This window comes from Antedon mediterranea, chromosome 10, assembly GCF_964355755.1.
Source record: "Antedon mediterranea chromosome 10, ecAntMedi1.1, whole genome shotgun sequence".
Lineage (NCBI taxonomy): Eukaryota > Metazoa > Echinodermata > Crinoidea > Comatulida > Antedonidae > Antedon > Antedon mediterranea.
This window is the reverse complement of record NC_092679.1, coordinates 12,215,128-12,236,756: the sequence shown is the minus strand read 5'-3', so window position 1 is coordinate 12,236,756 and position 21,629 is coordinate 12,215,128. Positions and strand designations below refer to the sequence as shown.

At 31.8% G+C, this 21,629-nt stretch overlaps 1 protein-coding gene across 3 annotated transcripts in view; it reads right to left on the bottom strand.

Moving 5' to 3' along the window:
* The window catches only part of LOC140059771 (potassium channel, subfamily K, member 16-like), a 45,561-nt gene that overhangs the window by 7,308 nt on the left and 16,624 nt on the right, over window positions 1-21,629 (bottom strand). For 2 of the 3 annotated variants that reach the window (XM_072105668.1, XM_072105669.1), the window contains exon 3: window positions 330-656. In XM_072105668.1, the coding sequence (XP_071961769.1) occupies window positions 330-656 (327 nt within the window). Of the gene's footprint in view, window positions 1-329; window positions 657-16,568; window positions 17,703-21,629 lie in introns of those variants that run through there. The other variant, XM_072105670.1, reaches the window with a different exon arrangement.

Genomic DNA, 21,629 nt, shown 5'->3' with positions numbered 1-21,629 from the left:
ATTATCATTTCTAGCCATTTTCAACAAGCTGCAGGGTGAAAAGGCCTCTCCAATTTGACTCCAATTGTTTTGTGCCATTCTCATCCATGTTATACCAATTGTGTTGGAAGTTTCAAGTATTTTCCATAATATATTAGGCAGGACACAGTTTCCACTCTATTGTCCTTATATTAGCCTGTTCCATGCCATATTTATTTTATTATTCAGGCTTCGGAAAATATGTCCTTTCTATTTACAGTATGTATTGTATTTCTTTAGTCAACATTGGAAATAAGTATTGAATGAATAGATGGTGGTATTCTATAGATTGTTAAAATAAAAACTATTACCTGCAACATAATCACCAAATCCTATGGTACTGAGAGTAATGAAGGTGTAGTAAAAGGAAATGTGGTACGACCATCCCTCAAAGTAAGAAAATACCACCGAAGGAATCAGGAAGAATATGAAAAACCCACTGATGCAAATCATGGCCATATAGAACACATCTGCTTTCTTGAACCTCTTCTGGCAATGCTCCTTAAATTTCAAGGAACGGTTCTTGATTCGTTCTCCCAGAGCAGCCAAGACAAAGCCGCAAAGAGGAATACCGATGAGGGCGTAGCAAATGCAGAACTGTTGACCCGACCGAGAAGCTGGTGTGATTTTGCCATAACCTTTGAATAATTAAAAAAAACATATATTATGTAAAATGAATGAAACGATATATTATTATTATAAGTAATTGATTATTAAAAACATGACTGCTATTGTATAAAGATTCATTTCACGAAAATGCAAAACAAGGACGCAATCCAAAGTAATTTTTTCACACATCAGTTTTCCTGACAATTGTTTTCTAATATCGAACAAATATAATTCCAAACAAAACCACAGGAAATAGAATTATATACAAAATGAAAGCATAAATGTCATACATAGCCCTAACAAATTAAGAAGAAATTTAAATAGGAAGTGTTTATAAAAATAAATTATTACAAAATTGAATTAAAAAATATGTTGATTTAATAATGTATTGCTTAAATAACTAGAAAGCCACTCCGAGAGTGGATACCTCCGCCTACTGTAAAATTCTTCTACATAAGATTTCTCCGGTAAAAAAAAAATATATATATATTTGTGTGGGTCTTAATGCTGTTTGTGATTTAGGCTAATTTCATTACAAGCATGTGTATGCGAGTTTGGTGTAATGGTTATGTAACAAGCCTTTCAATTAACAATAGCTTCAGTTGACTAACAATAGAACAGCAACGCGAAAATCAAACGAGTGAATTTGAAAAGAAATAAGTTTTTTAAACTACTCGCATCAAAAGACATGAACATTAAATCAAATTATGTTTTAAAATTACAAATCACACATTATAACTCTTGCCTCTTGTTAAAAAATGAAGTTTTTTGGACAAGTAGTTCTTGAAAAAATGCAATTTCAGTTTACTTGTTACTTTAAGACTGCTTGCGGCTTTTGAAAAATTCTGTCCTATCTTTTAACACTAGCAGGTCTGAAAAAGTATACTAAAAAGTGGTCCAGAATTGGGACTGTGGTCCCAAATGGTCCAAAAATTTAATGGAATGGTCCTTGACCACATATCTATCTGTCTATTCATTTTGGTAAAGATCTTTTAATTACTTTTTGAGTAATCCTGCTAACAAACAAACAAACAAACAAACAAACACACGCTACCGATTAAATATACCTCCTTGGCGGAGGTAAAAAATAATGAATTATTTAACTACATCCTAGCAAGATGGTCACAAGGTCATTGGAATTACTTGGCCTTTGAAATTGCATCTTGTATCCTATACAAGACAATTAATTTACCGTCCCAAGATATGATGAGGCCTGTACAGTAGGAGCTGATATCTATATATAAATTTACGTAAGGGCAAAATTCGGTAAATCGCGCGTTATTTCTAGAATGTTTACTCGATGGTATATAAAGTTGCCTGATGTAACCCTGTTTACTAATTAAATTGAGTTCGATAATTAGTTATTGACGATTAAAACGAATTTAGGTTCAACGATTTGCCCCAAATAGGGGTGTTTTTCGATCGTGGTATACACTGTCTAATGGATGTCCGTCTTGAAAAATACCCGCAGACGATAATATACGAGGATGCTTCGCATTTTCCTATCTCCTCCTACGATAATTGTTTTTAATGGCTGAAAACCGGTTGAACAGCTCGAGTACAGCATCATAATGTTGAAGACAGGCCGATTTTCTTTAAAAAATACTATTTTGATAGATTTAATATACGTTTATACAAATGTATTGATTTGCGATGAATGGAACATTCCAATCTCTGTTCCACAAGTGTCTATTTCCTCAGGCGTCGTAAAGGCAAGTACGGTATACTCATAACAGATATTCGATCCATTTTTTTTTTCAATTTGTGCTGCAGAGGTTCGATATAAATTTTTTTTAAACGGATAAAGAGCTAGCGTTTTCACTCGCTGTATATTATGTATAAAATCTTTATTATTGCAGTTAAACCACCCACATCATCACCCTTCCCTCACTGGCATGAGTAGCGTTGTAAAACCAGTAGAGGATAGGCCTACGGTACATCACATGCCCTAAACGCAGAACAACTTTGGTGGGTAGGGTAGGAACCAACTTAAGTATGAATTGGCTCTAAGAAACAATTGAAAACCATTAGGCCTACTAATTAAGTTGAGTTAGATAATTTAATATTTATTGACGATTAAATCGAATTTATGATTTTCCCGAATAGAGGTGGTTTTCACAAATTGTTTTACATTATATAAACATATACACGTCGTAGTGATGTATCGTTACATGTACTGTACTATTTCAATCGACTAGGACGGTGATAGTTTCAACAAAGTATTACATCGCAATGTTTTACTGTGTTTAGTGGTATATTATTTGTAAAACATGAAAACAATAATAATAATAATAATAATAACTGGTACTTGATATAGCGCATTATGCTGAAAGCCTCAATGCGCTTTACAAAGACAGAACAATTTAGAAATTTACAAATTAAAAAGTGGGTTTTGAGGAGAGATTTGAAGACACTGGTGGAAGTAGCCTGACGGATTTCAATAGGCAACGCATTCCATAGAGAAACGGATGCCGAAGAAAATGAACGATTTCCATAAAACTTAGTGGAAGGATGAAATATATGGGCAAGAAGAGACTCAGATCTAGATCTCCGAGACCGCTTAGGAACATAAGGTTGAATAAGTTCAATTAATATTTCGTTACTAAATGGATAAAGAATAATATTTAAAAATTGTTCCTCTTTGCACCCATCCTCTTCCCCATCCCTCAACCCTAATGTTACATACAAAACACAAATTAAGTTTGTTTAAATTTGACTTAAACAATTAATTTCTCTTTCGGAAGTAATTCCCATGGTGCTAATTTTAGTTGAGTACATAAATCACAGTGTCTATTTATTCGTTCCTGTAGGCATGTATTATTGTCCTGCGGTACGTACATTTGAAATCGCCAGTTTTTTAACGCTGAAATTATTATGTATTCGCGAACCATCTGTGGGCACGACCTAGATGGTACGCGAGCGAAGTGAGCGTACCATCTAGTCTTCCCAATTTTAGTAATGCTGCCCTCTTTGTATTGACTAGTTTTAGGGGAATTCCCTATTGTTGACATAAAAGACAACAGCAATCAAAATGACAAAAAAGCAATTATTTAAAACATCAATGATGAACCAATAATTAATCTACTCATTGATGACCGTGAAGATGAAAATATTGAACATCGATAAATTTGAAACATTTTCTGTCATTTTCTGTAAGTGTAAAATAAATCTATTTAGTCATAGGTCCAAACATAATAGTACAAAATGTCTCCATGAGGTTTAGTGATTAGACATGGGATTATAATACTGTTCATACACGTCTCAAGGATTTGGCATGAGGCTCATGCTTTTTCACGAATCTAAACTTTTTTGTTCACATTACTTAAAAACTTTAAAATTTATGTTGTTTGTCATGCCAAGATGCATATATATGTCGTTGACATTAAACTCACATTAGATATAGTGGAATCTGCTATCTACTAATCAAAAAACAACAAATCTGCTGGCTCTGACAATCTATCAAATAAATTACTAAAAAACGGTGGGCCAATTTTAAATAGACTAATTTTATCCATATTCAAAAGAATTGTGAGTCTTGAAAAGGTACCGTCGGAATGGAATAGTAGCATTGTTGTACCAATATATAAAAAGGGTGTTAACTAAATAACTTTAACATCTTTGCGTTTCAAAAATAGAGTTGTTGTACATTACACAGTTTCCGACTTCTTAGAAAAAAATAATGCTCTGACTTGCTGAAGGCAAGAAGACTTCCTTAGCATGCCTTGACATAAAAAAGCATTTGATAGCGTATGGATTGCTAATGGAAATATGGAATATATGAATTCGTAGTAGATTATGGAATATTATAAGTAGCCTATATGACAATGTTAAGGGGCAAGTAAGATTTGGTGACACAGTCTTTTGTGTCTTACCTTAAAGCCTTAGGCCTAGCTAACGAGGTGTCAGTGTACAATTGTGCGGTGAAGCATTTATGTTCGGTGTAAGATGCACCCTTAATTTAGAGGTTAAATTTGCGTGTCAAATATGCTACTTATACACCAAAATATACGATAGAAGAAGTTGTTAAGCAAGGGTCTTTTCCCCATCCTTGTTTTGCAAAAAAATGAACAAACTCACTAACTTATTACGAGAACACGCGTTAGGTGTGCGCATACACGATATCTCCATGGGTAGCATTTTTTTTGGCTGACGATATCGTACTTTTAGCAGTTAGTGAAAAAGAATTTAATAAAATGTTAGATTTAGTATCCGTATTTGCTAATAAATGGAAATTTAATTTTAATAGTGAAAAGTCAAATGTTTTGATAATAGGCAGAATTTGAATAGTGAAAAACTTTGGAAATTGGGGGATACTTTTATATCTGAAGTTGACACATATAATAAGTAAATTGGTGTAAACATTTCTAGAAATCTAAAAGACAATTTCCACATTCAATCAAGTTATCAAAAAGGGTAATAGGATCATTGCGTACATTAAATCTAGACTAGATTTAGATAGACTCAACAATTTTGATCGTTTGTATATGGAGGATCGGCCTTCCGACTATTAACTATGCATGTGCTGTATGTGTAATACAAATACTAACAACATACCAATTACAAATTGTGCAAACAATACTTAAAGCGAGTAGACCCACTGCAAAAAATGGTGATCTAGGTTGGCAAACAAATTAAAGTATACCCAGGATATTTTTAAAGCAAAATATATAAGAAATATTATGTGTATGGAAATGAATTGTTGGCCAAAACTCATATCAAATACAATTATTAGACTTAAGAATTATAATTCAAGGTACCAATTTATTAAGAAATTTGAAAAAACTTGTGATTATATTAGTTTGATTTCAATGCCATTCTTAATGATATATTATGTGCAGGTACTGAGTTTGATATAAACTGGGTCAAGCCATTTGAAAATACAATTAAACAATCATATACTACTTTTTGGAAACAAGAAGTAGTAAGAAAATCATCTTTGCTTGATTATTCTTTGATAAAAGAGTTACCTGGCCTAGAACCTTACCTATTTTTATGGCTCAAGTTTAAAATTTAAATTCCATTCAAACACTTTACCACTTGGAAAAAATAAGTGTAAGGTTTGTGGGTCAGGTGAAGCGATGTTTAACATTTCCTTTTAATTTGTAGTAAGTTACATTGTATTTTGAATTGCACAAACTTCAACGTGATCTTACTGCAATGAATTGTGTAAACTAGTATTGAAATAGAAAATGTCAGTATTTTTTACGTTTGTGTGAAACACAAGAGCTGACAACGGTGAGAAATGCGTTAGTTGAGCCACAGCCCTTCTCATGCTGGCGAGGTGAATTTAGTTGAACTAGATGGTTTGCTCGCTTACCATCTAGGTTGTGCCCACAGATGTTTCTTGAATACACAGTAATTTCAGCGTAAAAAAACTGGCGATTACAAATTTACGTACCGCAGGACTATGATACATGTCGTTTACAGGAAGGAATAGACACGGTGATTTATGTAGTCAACTAAAATTAGCACTCTGGGAATTACTTCCAAAAGAGAAACTTGTCACAAAATGAGTCCAAATTTGTTGAGTCTAATTTAAACAAACCCAATTTGTGTTTTGTATGTAACATTAGGGTTGAGGAATGGGGAAGAGGATGGGTGCAAAGAGGAACAAATTATATTCTTTATCCACTCAGTAACAATATATTTGTTTTCATGTTTTATAAATAATATACCACTAAACACAGTAAAACATTTGCGATTTAATACTTTGTTGAAACTGTTATTGTCATAGTCGATTGAAATAGTAAAGTACATGTAATGTTACAGCACTACGACGTTTATATTTTTTGTAATTATTAATTAATTCAAACGTTTAGAAGCAACTGTCAGTAATAAAGTTTGAAACTGAAGTGTCACCGATTTGGGCAAACATCTGGTATGCAGGAGTAAATTTGATTGGTTAGAGGTCAAAATCGTTGATGACTTTCGTATCATAAGCGTCGTTCACTAATATTGTACCTTGAGCTGTCATAACGAACGAAAGATCAGTGTCGTAAGAGGTGGCTTCTACTAATCTTTCCCTGGTTCAGACCTATGGAGTAGGTCAAGGGCCCATAAATTTACCTACTACTATTTTTGTTGCAAAACTAGTATTTTCTATTGTTTTTTTATAGTTTCCAAGTAATTGTGTTAACATTTTATAATTAGTATGGCTGCACCATCTACGCATGTGTGCTTCTGTTAAAAAAGTGTTGATTTAAATCAATATTAATATTATTATTATGACCTTTTTTTGTCACTTTAATTCAAATATATTGTAATGATACAATATAACAAGAAAAAACAATAAAGACTTTACAGTGTATAATTTATATATTGAATTTTTAATACACAACTTTAACAATTAAAGCAAATATTGATTGATTGATATTAGACAACTAACTAATAATACTACTACTAATACTAATAATCGTTGATCTATACTGTTAATTCTCAGAAGCAATTCAGGAACGTGGGTTCAAATCCTGCCTGATGTCAGGATTTTGTATTACTACAAAATCAGTGAATCTACAAACATGGAACTCATGGTGTGAGTATAGTTATATTTTTTGTAACATTATAAAGTGGACCTTCTGGTAAAGACTTTAGCTCTGTTGTTTGATCCTGAACCACTCTACATTTAATGACAATGCGGGTATCAAGGGTGAAAAGTGTGGGATAATGTGTGAAATGAAAATGTTCAACATATGCATTTCAATTTTGTGAACAGTGCTTCATGACAGTGTTTTCTATTGAGAGTCTTAAAGATGTATTGTCCCTTTGACTAATTCCAAAAAAATTTCAAAAAAAAGATTTCGAAAAAAAGTGGGTCATTTTGAAGTATCATAATAGTTATTAACTTTCACCAAAAAATTAGTCCAAAAAAAATTTAGCTGAAATACAGACGTTTTTTTGTTCAAAAAATAACTTTGACTGGAATTAGTCAAAGTTTTCGATCAAAACATATCTCATAATGCAACGCGGTTGTTTGGCTACTTTGTATGCATAATCATAAAACTTCTTCTCAACCGTGACGAGTTGTAAACAATCCTAATTAGCATCAGGCATAATGCATACCCGTAGTTTGAAATCTTTGTTTACTTTCGCTCGCGACGATTTGTAATCAAATTAATTTACCTGTTAATTACGTAAACTTGTTGTTTTTGGCTCTAATTTTCGACTTAAAGTGAATAACTTTAATATTACTTTGATATGGCCACTTTAAATTTAGAATATTTTGACCTTCATTTTTTTTGTGTTTCAAGGGACAATACATCTTTAAATAGAAAAAAACACCACTCATTCTACATTTGCTTTTTCTGTAATTGTTCTACTGTACGTTACATTATCAAATTTATTGCGGAATAAAAAATATAATACATAAATTTATTAATAACATTTAAAATTTTTTCAATTGCATACATATACTGTATAATTTACACAATGTTTATAATAAAATATATAGTAGTTTACAATTTATTTTGGTATAAGCAGCTTATCAGCAATCATATTAATATTACTGATTTCAAAACCAACTGTTATTATAAATACTTAAAACACACACAATTCAAATACCCAAATAAACCTACATTATAATTAAATTAAACTATACAATTGTTTGTATTTAAATTTAGAAAAGAAATGCATAATACATAACATGATTGATAATAATAATTTTCAATAGTGATGAATATGAAAAACCTTTTTCTATATGTATTCGTACCAATATTCTATCAATACCTGATGATGACCTATGGTCGAAAGTACTCGTACAATAAATATTTTATTTTGAGGCAGAAACAAGAAATTTGTCTGTTTTATGAATATGAAACTAAATACAGTAGGCCTAATTGTGATACTAGATTGTGATACCATACTGTACTATGTATCATAGGTGCTACTGTTGTGGACAATTGTTGTTCAATGGAACCATTAAACTTCCTATTTACAATCAAACTTTTTTTTTAATTACCAATGCTAATTTGATACAAAATCTACCAATTAAATAGAAATGATATTCTGGTTATCAAATAATAAAATATTGAAAATGAATTACAATTATTGTCTAGATATAATTTTTTTTAAAGGGGTTGCATATTAATGCAGTTGATTATAGTCTATTATAAAGCAATTACAGGCACAAGACCAGAATATTTATAACAAAATTCATAATAATCTGGAGAATATTGTGATTTCATAAAACACTCAGATTAAAACAAATAGTCGAAAATGAATGTTACCATATTAATTCAGGAAATGATAATAGAAATTTGAACATCTGCTGATGATAAAAAGTGTATACAGTACACATTTGACATGTGGAATGGAAAGCCATAATTATTCTGTTGTCACGAAATAACAATCATTTTCTATTTCCAAACAGTATTTAAAAATCAATACTCTAAACTAGTATTAATATAAAAAATGCTTTAAAAAGATATTAAATGAATAGGACATTTCCTATTCATTTAAAAATGAAATTGAAATTTAGAATGAGGACATTTAGAGAATGAGGACATTAGAGAATAGGACATTTAAAGAATAGGAAATCTAAATAGGAAATTTAAAGAATAGGAAATTTAAATAGGAAATTTAAAGAATAGGAAATTTAAAGTATAGGAAATTTAAAGAATAGGAAATTTAAAGAATGTTGAGTTTCAACTGTATACCACTATATTACTATACTAATTCTGGTATAAGCCCACCCCTTACTTTTGATAAATTTTGGTGCGAAGGGGGTACTATATCTATTCATTGTGAGATGTGATTGCAGAGTACAACCTTGTTTCATCATTAGACCAAACTGTTGTAAGCATAGGTTAGTAAAGTCTGAGAGTTGTTTAGGAAATCAAACTATTAGTATGTCTATACATAATGGCCTACATTGTGTATGAATATTACAAGAAAGAAAGAATGATAAAAATCTTACTTTTAGTTTATTAGGTCTAAAATAATTAACACAATTCTGGAGCATAATTTGGAATGAAGTATATAAAACCTTGAAATTTCTGCAAATTGTTATTATATAGCCTACATTTTTAGATCTTATGTCAGTACATATAACTCTTGTGATTGGTGGAAAAGCTTTATGTGATTCAATGTGTTTCATCACTATTGTGGTGACACCTCCCATAGTTTTAACCAGAAACTCTCAACGCAAAGAATATTCTGTATATTCCTGTAGGCCTACCGTATGTAGTTCAGTACTGAATTTTTAACATTAAATATTAATAACAAATGAAGCGTGACGTGTTTATTATTACGATAAAAAAACATGTCAAGTTTGATATTGTATCCATGACAACCAAATTACCATTGTTTCTTAATTCCTTCTACATAAAGATTAATTTATTAATCTATAATATTAAATTGATGAAAATTGATATTCTTAACTCATTGGCAAAAGACAGGTTTTCTCAATATTTTGAATTGCAATTAAATTGTTAAAATTGTTATATTATTAAAATAATGATTTTTTGCATAGTGGTCTTTTTGCAATTGCAATTTGTTTATTCCATGTAAACATAATTGTCTGTAATATTACTGCAATACTTTAAAGGACAACTTGACCGAGGACCATATTTAATTTAACAACGTATTAGGGATGTACATTTGATTTCAGAACCATCGCGAGATTAAGGATATCGCTGCACGCGGTCGCTGTACAGCCGTCGCTGTAAATTGCTGTGATGTCACAGGTGCATCGCAAAATTTACGTAATTAGTTTTCTGGCAAAGTCTGGCAAATCACAAAAATTTCTAGTAAACACTGTAAATAAATCGTAAAAATCGTTCAAGTTGTCCTTTAAGCTATTTTAAAACTATCTGTAACAAAATCTTCAAGCTACAAAATCTTGCTATATTTGTTTATCGAATCATCTCTGTCTTATCTATACCATCTTGATAAAATAGTTTGACAAAAAAATTGTGATGTGCCAAAATATGATAGTGATAAGCCCAAATATGGTAGTGATATGACATCATCATGTCCATATATGAACACATCACATTTTTTTGTCACATCAAGTTTGATAGTGTAGACAGTGCTTTAGACTTTCAGATTAAACAAATATTTTATCGGATTTATCTAATGCATTACAAGATTTATCAGCTTTCCTTTATGAAAACTTAATTTTGTCTTGTATCAATTAATTTCTTTTTAAACCTAGATATACAAGTTTATTCTGAAATATATGAGCTACATTTTAGTATTGAAAATGCATACAATTATTTATACATCTAAAACATTCCATCTGTTTCATGTTGATGTATCCTGTGTTCGTAGATTGTGTTTGCACTCAATTTGTAATGTGTAACCTAAGTAGGTCTAAACCTCTGTTGATTAATAACCATTTTATGTATCACAGTTTCAATCAAGTATATCACTAGTATTTCAAACCAGTTCACATCTGGTTTTTTTGTGTATCCACCTATTATGTTACCTTATGCAAAAGATATCTTACTAAGTAAGAGGTGATGTTTTATATCAGAAGCATATACTTGCGTAAAAAGTTATGCACTTTATAAAAAAGATTGTTAAATAGTTTAAACCAACACCATCCTAATAGTCAGGGGGGCTTTGAACTTTGAATGAATCCTACTTTTCCTGAAACTACTAACAGTGTAACAAGATTTTTGCCCTTTTATGAAAAATAAAGATTTATAAAACCAGACTTTGATTAGGCATTTTGCAATTTAAATTGAGTTATTCAGTTCCATAGAAAAAAACCCCCAAAAAACTGATTTCTTGTATAAAGAGACAATGGAATACTCAAGAAAACAATTTAAAAAATATATTTTCAGGGGGACAATATATTTGCATATGGAATATATATACAGTATACAGTATATGCCCATGTGTATACCCATCCGCACAATAATGCAATATGTTGTTATATGCATATGCAACAGATGGCCCAATAAATATAGTACACATACTCAAAAGTGATAGCTTGTCCTAGTTTTAAAATTTCAAATTAATTACTTTATTACTAATACTACTACTTATTTTTAATACTAGAGGTAGACAATTAATATATTTCAAATTGATGCATCATTTAATGTAAAATGTCGTGATCCATTTTAAATTTATTCAAACATAGAACATGTAAATCTTTAAGATGCATCACATATTAATTAAAATGCCTGTTTTATGAAATTATTAAATGCAGAAAAAAATTAATATTCCAATGGCTTTAACCCTACATATTATGGGTACGGTGTTTATTCAAATAAACGCCCCGCTTTGATAAATACGGTAAATGTTTTTATAGATTCATCAACATTTATGCAGGATTCAAGTAATCAATACATTATACAAGCCACTATCGATTATGAAAATAGTAAAGATACAGAATGCAAGCTCATTTCCCCATAGGAAGTTTCACTTCATGAATTTATAAATTTATTTTTACTTCATGGTAATCTCTTGATTCATTGAACATACAAATATCAAATTTGCATTATGAATAAATAAAGGTTAAAATAACAGTATCAACTTTCTGAGTCCTGTATTCATTCAGAATGTAGGGGAATGAGCTGTTAGGAGCTCATTGTACTAAGCCTCGGCATTATGTGGTAGGGTGGCCAGTTCCTTTCCACGTCTTTTTTTTTTCTCCTTAGTATTTTCAACTAGGTACTCATTTACAGCTGAGTGGACAGGGAGTTGTCGGGAATTGAACCCGGGTATATCTGTATGACAGTCAAGTGTCCTAACCACTCGGCTATCCAACTCTGAATTTGATATATTATGTGCAATTTATCAGTTTGTTAGCTTACTATGTAAGAATCATAACAGTCTTTCAAATGAAAAAACAGGGGCGTATCACCTGTCATAGACTGGTCAGGGTGTGTTTACGAAACTTGACGTTCCGGGTATGTCGCTAGATAACTACATCATTCCTATAAACTATTTTTTAATTGCTGTAAGTCTGGATTTAGCAGGGCTTGTTACAGCCACTGAAGTAAAAAACACCAAGTAATAAAGCTGAAACCATAAATGTAAACCAATCCACCGCTTATGGAGTAAAACATGAAGCTAATGTACAAACACCAACTGCTTATGTAATAAATCAATTCTAATGTAACATGGTCAACACTTATTATAATGATTGCCTCACAATCGCATGTTGTTGCTTTCAGATTTACTAAATAAAGCGGTAGTTCTACATTAATGGTTGTTACATTATCTAGCATTGTCTATTTTAGCGGTTGTAACAAGGTTTCGGAAGCCAGCAAATTTGCAGGGCACACGCCAGTCTTTTCGAGACTGTGTTGTAACCTTTCAAATGTGCTTAAAAACAGGGACTGATCTGGATGTATGCGATAAATGAATGTCTCAAATTACAATTTGGCTGCGTAACTTACCTTATGTGCACCCATTAGAGAGCCTAATTGCATCGGGATGGTAAACGAAAGGAGATGGTAGTTTATACAAAATACTAATCTGTGGATGTGTATAAGCCCAGTACACTGCGTTCACTTAAGCTTGGTTCTCACTAGCGACGCAACGTAAAGTAACCTATGCAACGTGAGAAAATTCCATTTTTTTAAATTGTGTTTGCCCCCACCTGCGTGAAATCAAACTTGTGATTTTTACAGCACTGTTGCGTTGTCGGTTCCCACTTGTGATTACGCAATACAGAACTTTGCGTCGATACGTCACTGCGACATTGAGTTCAAGTGGGAACCACGCGTTCCCACTAGAACGCAACACAAGACAGCGATGTATCAACGCAAAGTGCTATATTGCATAATCACAAGTGGGAACCGACGACATAATAGTGCTGCAAACATAGCCACAGGAAGTTTGATTTCACGCAACAACGCAAGACAAAAGAACACTGGAAAACTAGTACAGGTCAAGGTCAACGGCATGCTAACGTTGACCAGCAACAAGCAGGTTCGCTTTAACGCAGGCGGGGGCAAACACAATTATTGGAAGGGCATTTTGTTACATTGCGTGTGTTGCATTACGTTGCCCCAATGGTGGGAACCACACTTTAGGTCCGATAGACGGAGCAAAGTTTATGACATCATTTTGAAACTTTTCAATAATAAAAATGGCCGTTTAGTAATCCATGTAAGCCCCTTTTAAGGTTTTGATTAGGTGTTTTTTTTGTTCATCCATTTTGAAGACTACTGTAGGCTTGCTAATGCAGAAACTTCACATCAAGTCTGCCTGTAGAAAGTCTAGACTACATTATGTCTATGTCTTCTGTCTTGAATGAACAGTCATGCTCTGTTAATTACTGTCTCCTTCGTTTGACCATCCCGATGGTACACAGATAACCATTTATTTTTACACTATGGCTTTTGAATAAGTTACAAATTAGTTACACTTAAGAGTTAAAACTCTTATAATTCAAGTTAAAAAGGTTATATAGAATGTATTATTTATACTAAAGATATGAAGTTTAAATGGTGTGCTGTAATTATGTATTATTTCAATAATTAACTAAATTTATACACTATTTGCTATTAAAATTCAACCTCAAAATTATCATCAAATAATGTATTGTCATCTCTCAAACACAAAGCTGCCGCCACACTTCAGAAAATGGACATATAAAATGAATTCATAGATCCATGGTCACAAGTATAGAAACGTGATATAATTTAATCAGTCATATCCTGGATTAATAAAAGGAAGGTAGTCCTTTCTACTTAATTATGCTTCAAATTAATTATAAAACAGATTTGCTGACATATAAATTATATCTAATTGTATCTATAGCAACTGTCATTGACTTTAATATACACCAGGAAAATGAACCTTCAATAGAGTTGAAATGAAACAGATAAATATTTGCTCATCGAATGCTTTCATGTGTAAAAGATAGATTAAATAGAGTATTCCAATGATCAATAAAAATGAATTATAATGCAAAAGAACAGACATATTATTAGGTTCATTCAACCGTTTTCCAACCTAGGACCATCCATTATAGAAATCATGGATTAGCCAGTCAAGAAACGCAAGAAATAGACACTCATCAAACAAGATTTCACATTAAAATTATGGTCACAGCCTGTATTTTAATTTCTGTCGCGTAACCACTATAATGCCGGGGTTTACCCACACCACGGCACCAACACAGATGTTCTGTAATGGTGTGAGTGGAAAGAAGCTATTAAGACTTTGTTGTTCTTGCTGATTTTGTTTTTATAAATATATTTGCTGTTGTTCATTTCACTGGGAATTGTGAGGTGTGCAAAAGGAGGGGTAATTTTAAAAATAATCATAGTATTTAATATTCTATAAATTTAATTTGTAATTAATAATTAACCTTGTACTATACACTATATTGCTTAAGCATTAACCATTTGATTTAAGTTTTTGTTTACTGTAAATCCTCAATTTAGGTGTATTGTCAATTCTTTACTCAGGTGTAAATGGATACCTGTATGGTCAAACACAATTACTGGGAGCTGTCTATGTGTTTATCCAATGGCTCAAGTAATAATAAAAGAGCTATAGATGAGATTTGAGCATTAGGTTAACATTTCATAACCATAGATGAAAAATCCTCACAGGATTTGAACCCAAACCATAGGATAAGGACCCTAGGATCAGTGATAGTCAAGCATCTTAATACTACCAACTACAACTCTACTTTCTACCAGCAATTAAAATTGATACTGTGACCTTTATTTTAGATTTCCTAAAATCTTACCAATATAATTTCCATCAACATTGCACTTTTAGTCAATCAACGTGTACTGTATACTATGGTAAGCCAGCATCATATTACCATACAAATATGGAATATTAATATGTTTTAAAACGACAACAAATGATCTATCATGTTATGATGTCATATGACACTCTGCATTTAATACCATCATTTTATCATCACAGATTACCAAAATAAAACAATCAGGAAAATTATTATTATGCAGACTGGAAATCTGTTGATTTTAAGTAGAGAATATAATGGATATTTAATATTCCAGTACATAGAGGTTTATATAAATATAGGTCCATGGATTACAAACATCAAAGGCTGGTGAAAAAAAAAAACCAAAAAACTGAAATTAATGTATGAAACACCCCACACAATTGATTTGCAGATAGATTGATTATATCAATCTTGTACCCCATAGTTTGTGGAACATGGGTTTGAGTTTTGTGTATGTATGTAGGGCCTGGAGTACTTTCTGCTCCCACAAACAAACTAGGAAAAAACCTTCTGTCCCCGATGATACGAAAATCCCCCCAACCTGTTTCAGTAATCAATGTCATAGGTTACATTTTAAACTTAAGTTTTCAACTTTCTATAATTTTAATAGTTTTTTATGCATCACGTCAAACATTCATTCTGTGCATAGATTGATTCTATAATTATTGTCTATAATTTTAGGCCAAAACATAATTCTCTCGGCACATCCATAATTTTCCGTCGTGATTACAGATACCAACGGTACCTAAGAACCCTTGGTGTCTGGTAGTTTGTAGTGTATGCTAACTATCTGAACCCTTGGTGTCTGGTAGTTTGTAGTGTATGCTAACTATCTGAACCCTTGGTGTTTGGTAGTTTGTAGTGTATGTTAACTATCTTTGTTCAGATTGATTTTTGGTAAAGCTCCTATCACTGCCGATAAGTTGAATTGAATTAAGTTCCAATTCATAGGTAAAATCAAAATCCAAATCTGTATCACATAGAATTGAACTGGTATTCACTATCTTCATTTAGGCCTATTGAACTTACGTACAAAGCAAGACCTTCATAGCTAGTAAAATAATGTGCAAAAGCAACATATTAGGTGGTAAAATATAATAAGTGTAATATGGGTTATAGGTAGTGAAGCGTAATAAATATTTCAAAGTGGGTTAACAGTATTATATTGGTGGTATAGTTCAACACATGCCATTCAACAAATAATGCATTATGAAATAGTATATTCATTGCTATAGTTATATGCAGTTTAAAAAAAGAAAGCAATATCAAAAGAACAATGTGTTAAAATGTAAAAAAAAAACATTTTCTAATGTTTTATTATCTGCATTCAAATAGTAAGATTGCATTGTGACATAATTATGACATTGCATTTTGACACAATAGTGACATAGTAGTGGCATAATAGTGGCATTGTTATATGCATTATCATGCAATATAATCTTACTTATTTTGTCTGAATTTATTATTTATTCTTTCCTTAGCATTAGTTTGTCCATCAATTATCTTGAGATCAATTTCAATCAATTTTTCAGAGTATATTTTATTTTTTCCTTTAAAGTGAAATCATTATTTGTGTTTATTTCTTATTAAAACTAAAATAATGGCTCTTTTAAGTTTTGATTTACATTTGACGAATAATACGACATCTTTAAAAATAAGAAAAAACTATAATCAGTAGTAAGGCACAGCAAATATATCACTTTTTTTCTCGTTCAGTGAAGGCAATCAATAAACCTTGTAAGCATCAATGAATACTACAACACCATGTTTCCACTCTGACCACTCATGGTAAATATCGTATTATCATTCTCTTCACATTTATAAACTTCAACAGGTTTATCCTTTCCTTTTCTCATTGTTCTTCTTTTTCGTAATTCATCCAATTGTAAATCAATTTTCTGTGACCTTTGTTTGATTTCTAATCCTATCTTTCTCGCAATTTTCTTTTCTTTTCTACCGATTCCTGTGATAATAATCGATAAATATCCAAGACCAAATGTATACCAAATAACAAGGCATATTTCATAAAGCATTTCCTTCCATTCTTCATTTAAGACTTCTGCTGTTGCAGCGACATAATCACCAAAACCAATAGTTGTAAGAGTAATAAATGAATAATAATGAGCTATATGAAAACTCCATCCTTCAAGAAACATAAAAACAAATGCAGGAATGATCAACAAGAAGAAATAGCAAGCCAACAGTATTATAACAACTGCGCATGGCCGACATAAGTGTTTTGAAAGATGTTTACGAATAACCCGTTCGAGAAATGACCATATGACATGAAATCTACTGTGATAGAAATCGCCAACTACGCTCAACAACCAGCCGGTGAATGGAATGCCAATTAAAGCATACAAAACGCAGATAATTTGACCCTCTTCAGTTTTTGGAGATCCATGGCCATAACCTGCAAACAAATAAAAGGAAAACATTAATGTATTTTGGATGCACATGGGTAATAAATTAATAAAGCATATAGGCCTATGCTTTTGTTATTCACGATTTTAGTTTTGACTATAACAAGGGTATATAATATCATGCATACCGGTATGTAATCTTCACCAGTAAATGTATAAGTTGAGAGAATGTAATATTGTACTAATAGTCAATTTGTTGTTAATATTAATAAGTTATTTTCTATTGACCAAAAATAAATTCCAAAATTAAAGATTGAATAATACCAACGACAATATTAACTAGAATCCCAAATAGAATAGAAGTGAATGTTGTCATAGATATGACAACTGGTTGAAAATCTCTTGTATTTAGTGGACAGCTTCCATAATTCTCATTTAAAAGGCTAAACCTTTTTAATAATTTAAGCGGCAGCCTTCAGTAAAGCTGACATTTTTTTTCGCACACAACAGGGTATCTGATTATTAGGGGAGGTACAATGGTATTTTTCAAAAAAATACAAATTAGATGTTCAGACTTGCAAATCACCAAAAGGTATTTTTGGATAAAATTTATTGAAATAATTATTTCATTCAACATTTTAATGCGGAAGAAATTTAGTGTACAAGATAGTTTGTTCATACCACAGTTATGGTATATTAGCGTATGACGTTATGCATGATCAAATTCTAATAAAAATATAGTGTTAAGCTGCAGAGTAACAACACTTGTATAGTGATCACAATGAATATCCATCTACTTTCCTCTTGATTTGGAATGCCAAAGCTGGCTGTGCTTTTCTGAAAGCCTTTGAAACCTGCGTAGTAAAATTGCTCATCGCAAAACGCTGATATAGAGCAAGTTTGATATAGCAAGATTTTAAAGTATTGGAAGACTATGAATTAGCACGAGATTTTTAATTAGCGCAAAACGCTGAATTAGAATAAGGTACTAAATTAAAATAAGACACTGAATTACATCATTGTCCTACACTAATCTTGTACACCGAAATTTGTGAAAGCTGTGACTACTCAGACACAAAATTTGTCGCACCCTATGCTGTCACACCATAACACTGTGGTCTGTTTCATTTTAACAATGGCAAAGTCTGAAGATACTAATAAATACTACAATATAAATTATAAATAGAATGTTTACCTTACCTGTTTTTGGAAGACATTAAAGATTAGCAATACAATGACGTTCTTTCACCAGGTTGGACAAAACAGTAGAATGAAAATGTTCCAAGATGCCACAACAATAAAAAGTAGGCCGCTTTCAATGAAGAAACACCAAACAACATAACAGCTTTCATGTGTTTTCATGCAATTATCATGCTTAATTTATCAAAGTGAAGGTGTGTAAAATGAAAAATGTCATGCAACCAACCACATATATAAAACAAACAGATACACAATTAAAAGATAAAGTTGATTCTTATTCTTAAAATATTATACTTTTAAATATTTTTAAGCTTTAATCATGAACCTTATAATGTACAGTATAAAGTTTGTTAGATTAAAGTACCAACATTTCATTTTTTGGATTGAAATCAGTCTACATATGAAGCTGAAATTCTTACTACTCCAGGTCCTTATTGTTGATAAAGTATTACAACTTAAATTATTATATAAAAAGACAAATTACTGAAAAAATTGTGTTGTGCAAGTGTAATCGATATACTGTAACTATATTTAATGAACCATAAACTCTTTTCTGTGGTAAGAAAAAATTTGGAAAACAAAACACTTCTTGAAATAGGATCACTTAAATTTAAATTAAACAATAATGCTTTACACAGTAAATAAGCAAGAATAACTAAAATCAACAGCCAGAAAGTAATGTCAAGCTTTAGGAAAGGCTGTACATGTTGGCTAAGTAGACAACTTGCAAGAATAGTCAACTATTATTAGGGGTTGACTGTAGTGTTAAATATTATACATGGCCCCTTGTAGTTTCACAGGAAAGTGTTCCCAAATGTATATAACAATACATTTTGATATGGGCTTCCCTGTTCTCTAGATCGCTTCAAACACAAGTATAGTAAGGCCCTTGCCACAACCCTTTATACTGTTCACAACAATTAATTCATTATTTAAAGTCTTTTACCGTGATACGCCGTTTGATGGCTGGAAATCATTACTCTTACTCATCACAACCATCACAATTAAAAGCATGTATAAATTATAAAATGGTTTTGAGTTAACTGGAAAGTGAGGAAATTAAAGTTAGATTATACGGAGCCAAGGAAAGAAGACACTCTTTTTTAAACTATACTTTATATGTACCATACAGTAACTTAATCCAAAAGATAATGGAAATAAAATCTTGCTTTGAAACAGACAGGTCTCAAAGTCTTTGCATACCTGTCAGATTCAAATAACTTTGTCCCATAATGCTCACTACATTTGTTATTAGGCTCTGTCTACTCTATCAAACTTTGTGACCAAAGAATGTGATGTGCCCATACAGTATATGGACACAATGATATCATATCACTAACACATTGGGCACATCATACTTTTTTTGATAGTGTAGACAGAGCTTTAAGTTTGTTAATGTTCTCAAAAAACACTCATAATGAACCCTGTGCCCTTTCTTGTCTCAATTATGCACTTTGATACCAATTCAAACAATATTAACTCAGAAACAGCTATTAAACATGAAGCCACTTAGGAATTATTGACAGATTCACTGGGTGGATATTATTACTAATATTTGCATGTTCCAATATTTATTGCATTACAATAAACACAAACAAAGGGCTTATGAGAAAATCTTCCTTCATGTGCAAGGTAGTAGTGGAGCGGCGCTGTAGCTTGGTGGTTAACATGCTTGCCTTCCAATCCCAATGTCTAGGGTTCAATCATGGCCTACTGCCAGGGTTTAAACTCACGACTCTTTCAATTCCACTCCCTAAGCCTCAAATGAGACTTACATTACTTTTTATTTGTACGATAAATTATCAAATAGTTTATCCATCTTGTAATCTTGTAATTGGCGAGTTGCTCGTGTACAGTATGAATGTTGGATGCGTATGAAATTTTGTAAAATAAATTTTTTTAAATGACAATAAAAAATTATTAAAAATATCTTTTGCTAGAAGGGTATACTGTAACAAAACTTAATAACTTTGATAAGCAATAATATAGTATATATATATACTAGTATACTTGCACTGATGAAGGGCTAGTGTTGCCCGAAAGCTCTGCTAACTTTTCTGGCTGTTTTAATTTATCGTTTTGAATTAGCTATTTTTTTGTATCTCCATTGAGATCCAGCCACTGATACCCACAGCATTGTCATTTTTTCAGTAATTTGCCTTTAGATTTATATATACTAGTATCTATATATAAATTATGGTTAATTCTGACATTGGCGAGCACAATGCAAAAACTTCGGTACAAATCTCCGCCTTGGATACCTACCTTATCTATCCGAGATGTACCGCGAAACGTAGATTTGATAACATTAGTGTTCACGCCGACGCTATTGTTCCATATTTATATCTTAGGAAGATATTATAAAGAGTTTTTTAACAACATTTATGATTTCAACATTAGATTTCAATTCTTCCCAGTGAAAGTAATTTCCGGGTTTAAGGGCCTGTTTCTGCTGCATACAAAATAACCGGTTACAATCGGTGTGAATAAATTAAAATCGGTGTGAATAAATTAACTCCATTTTCTTGGCAGCAGAAACAGGACAAATTTGTGGTAACCGGTTAAAAGGCAGCGCAAAATAACCGGTTAAAAACACCAATTTAAATCGGTGTTAGAACGCTGTTTAACCGGTTATCGCTGAGCAATTCTTAGCTGCAACACGAAATAACTGTTATTTGATTGACAGTTGTGACCCCGGGTCAGATACCGTCGCATACGATGTGTGTTTTCCTCGTGGTTTTGACAGTCAAACGAAGAAGTGAACATGTGGATGAATG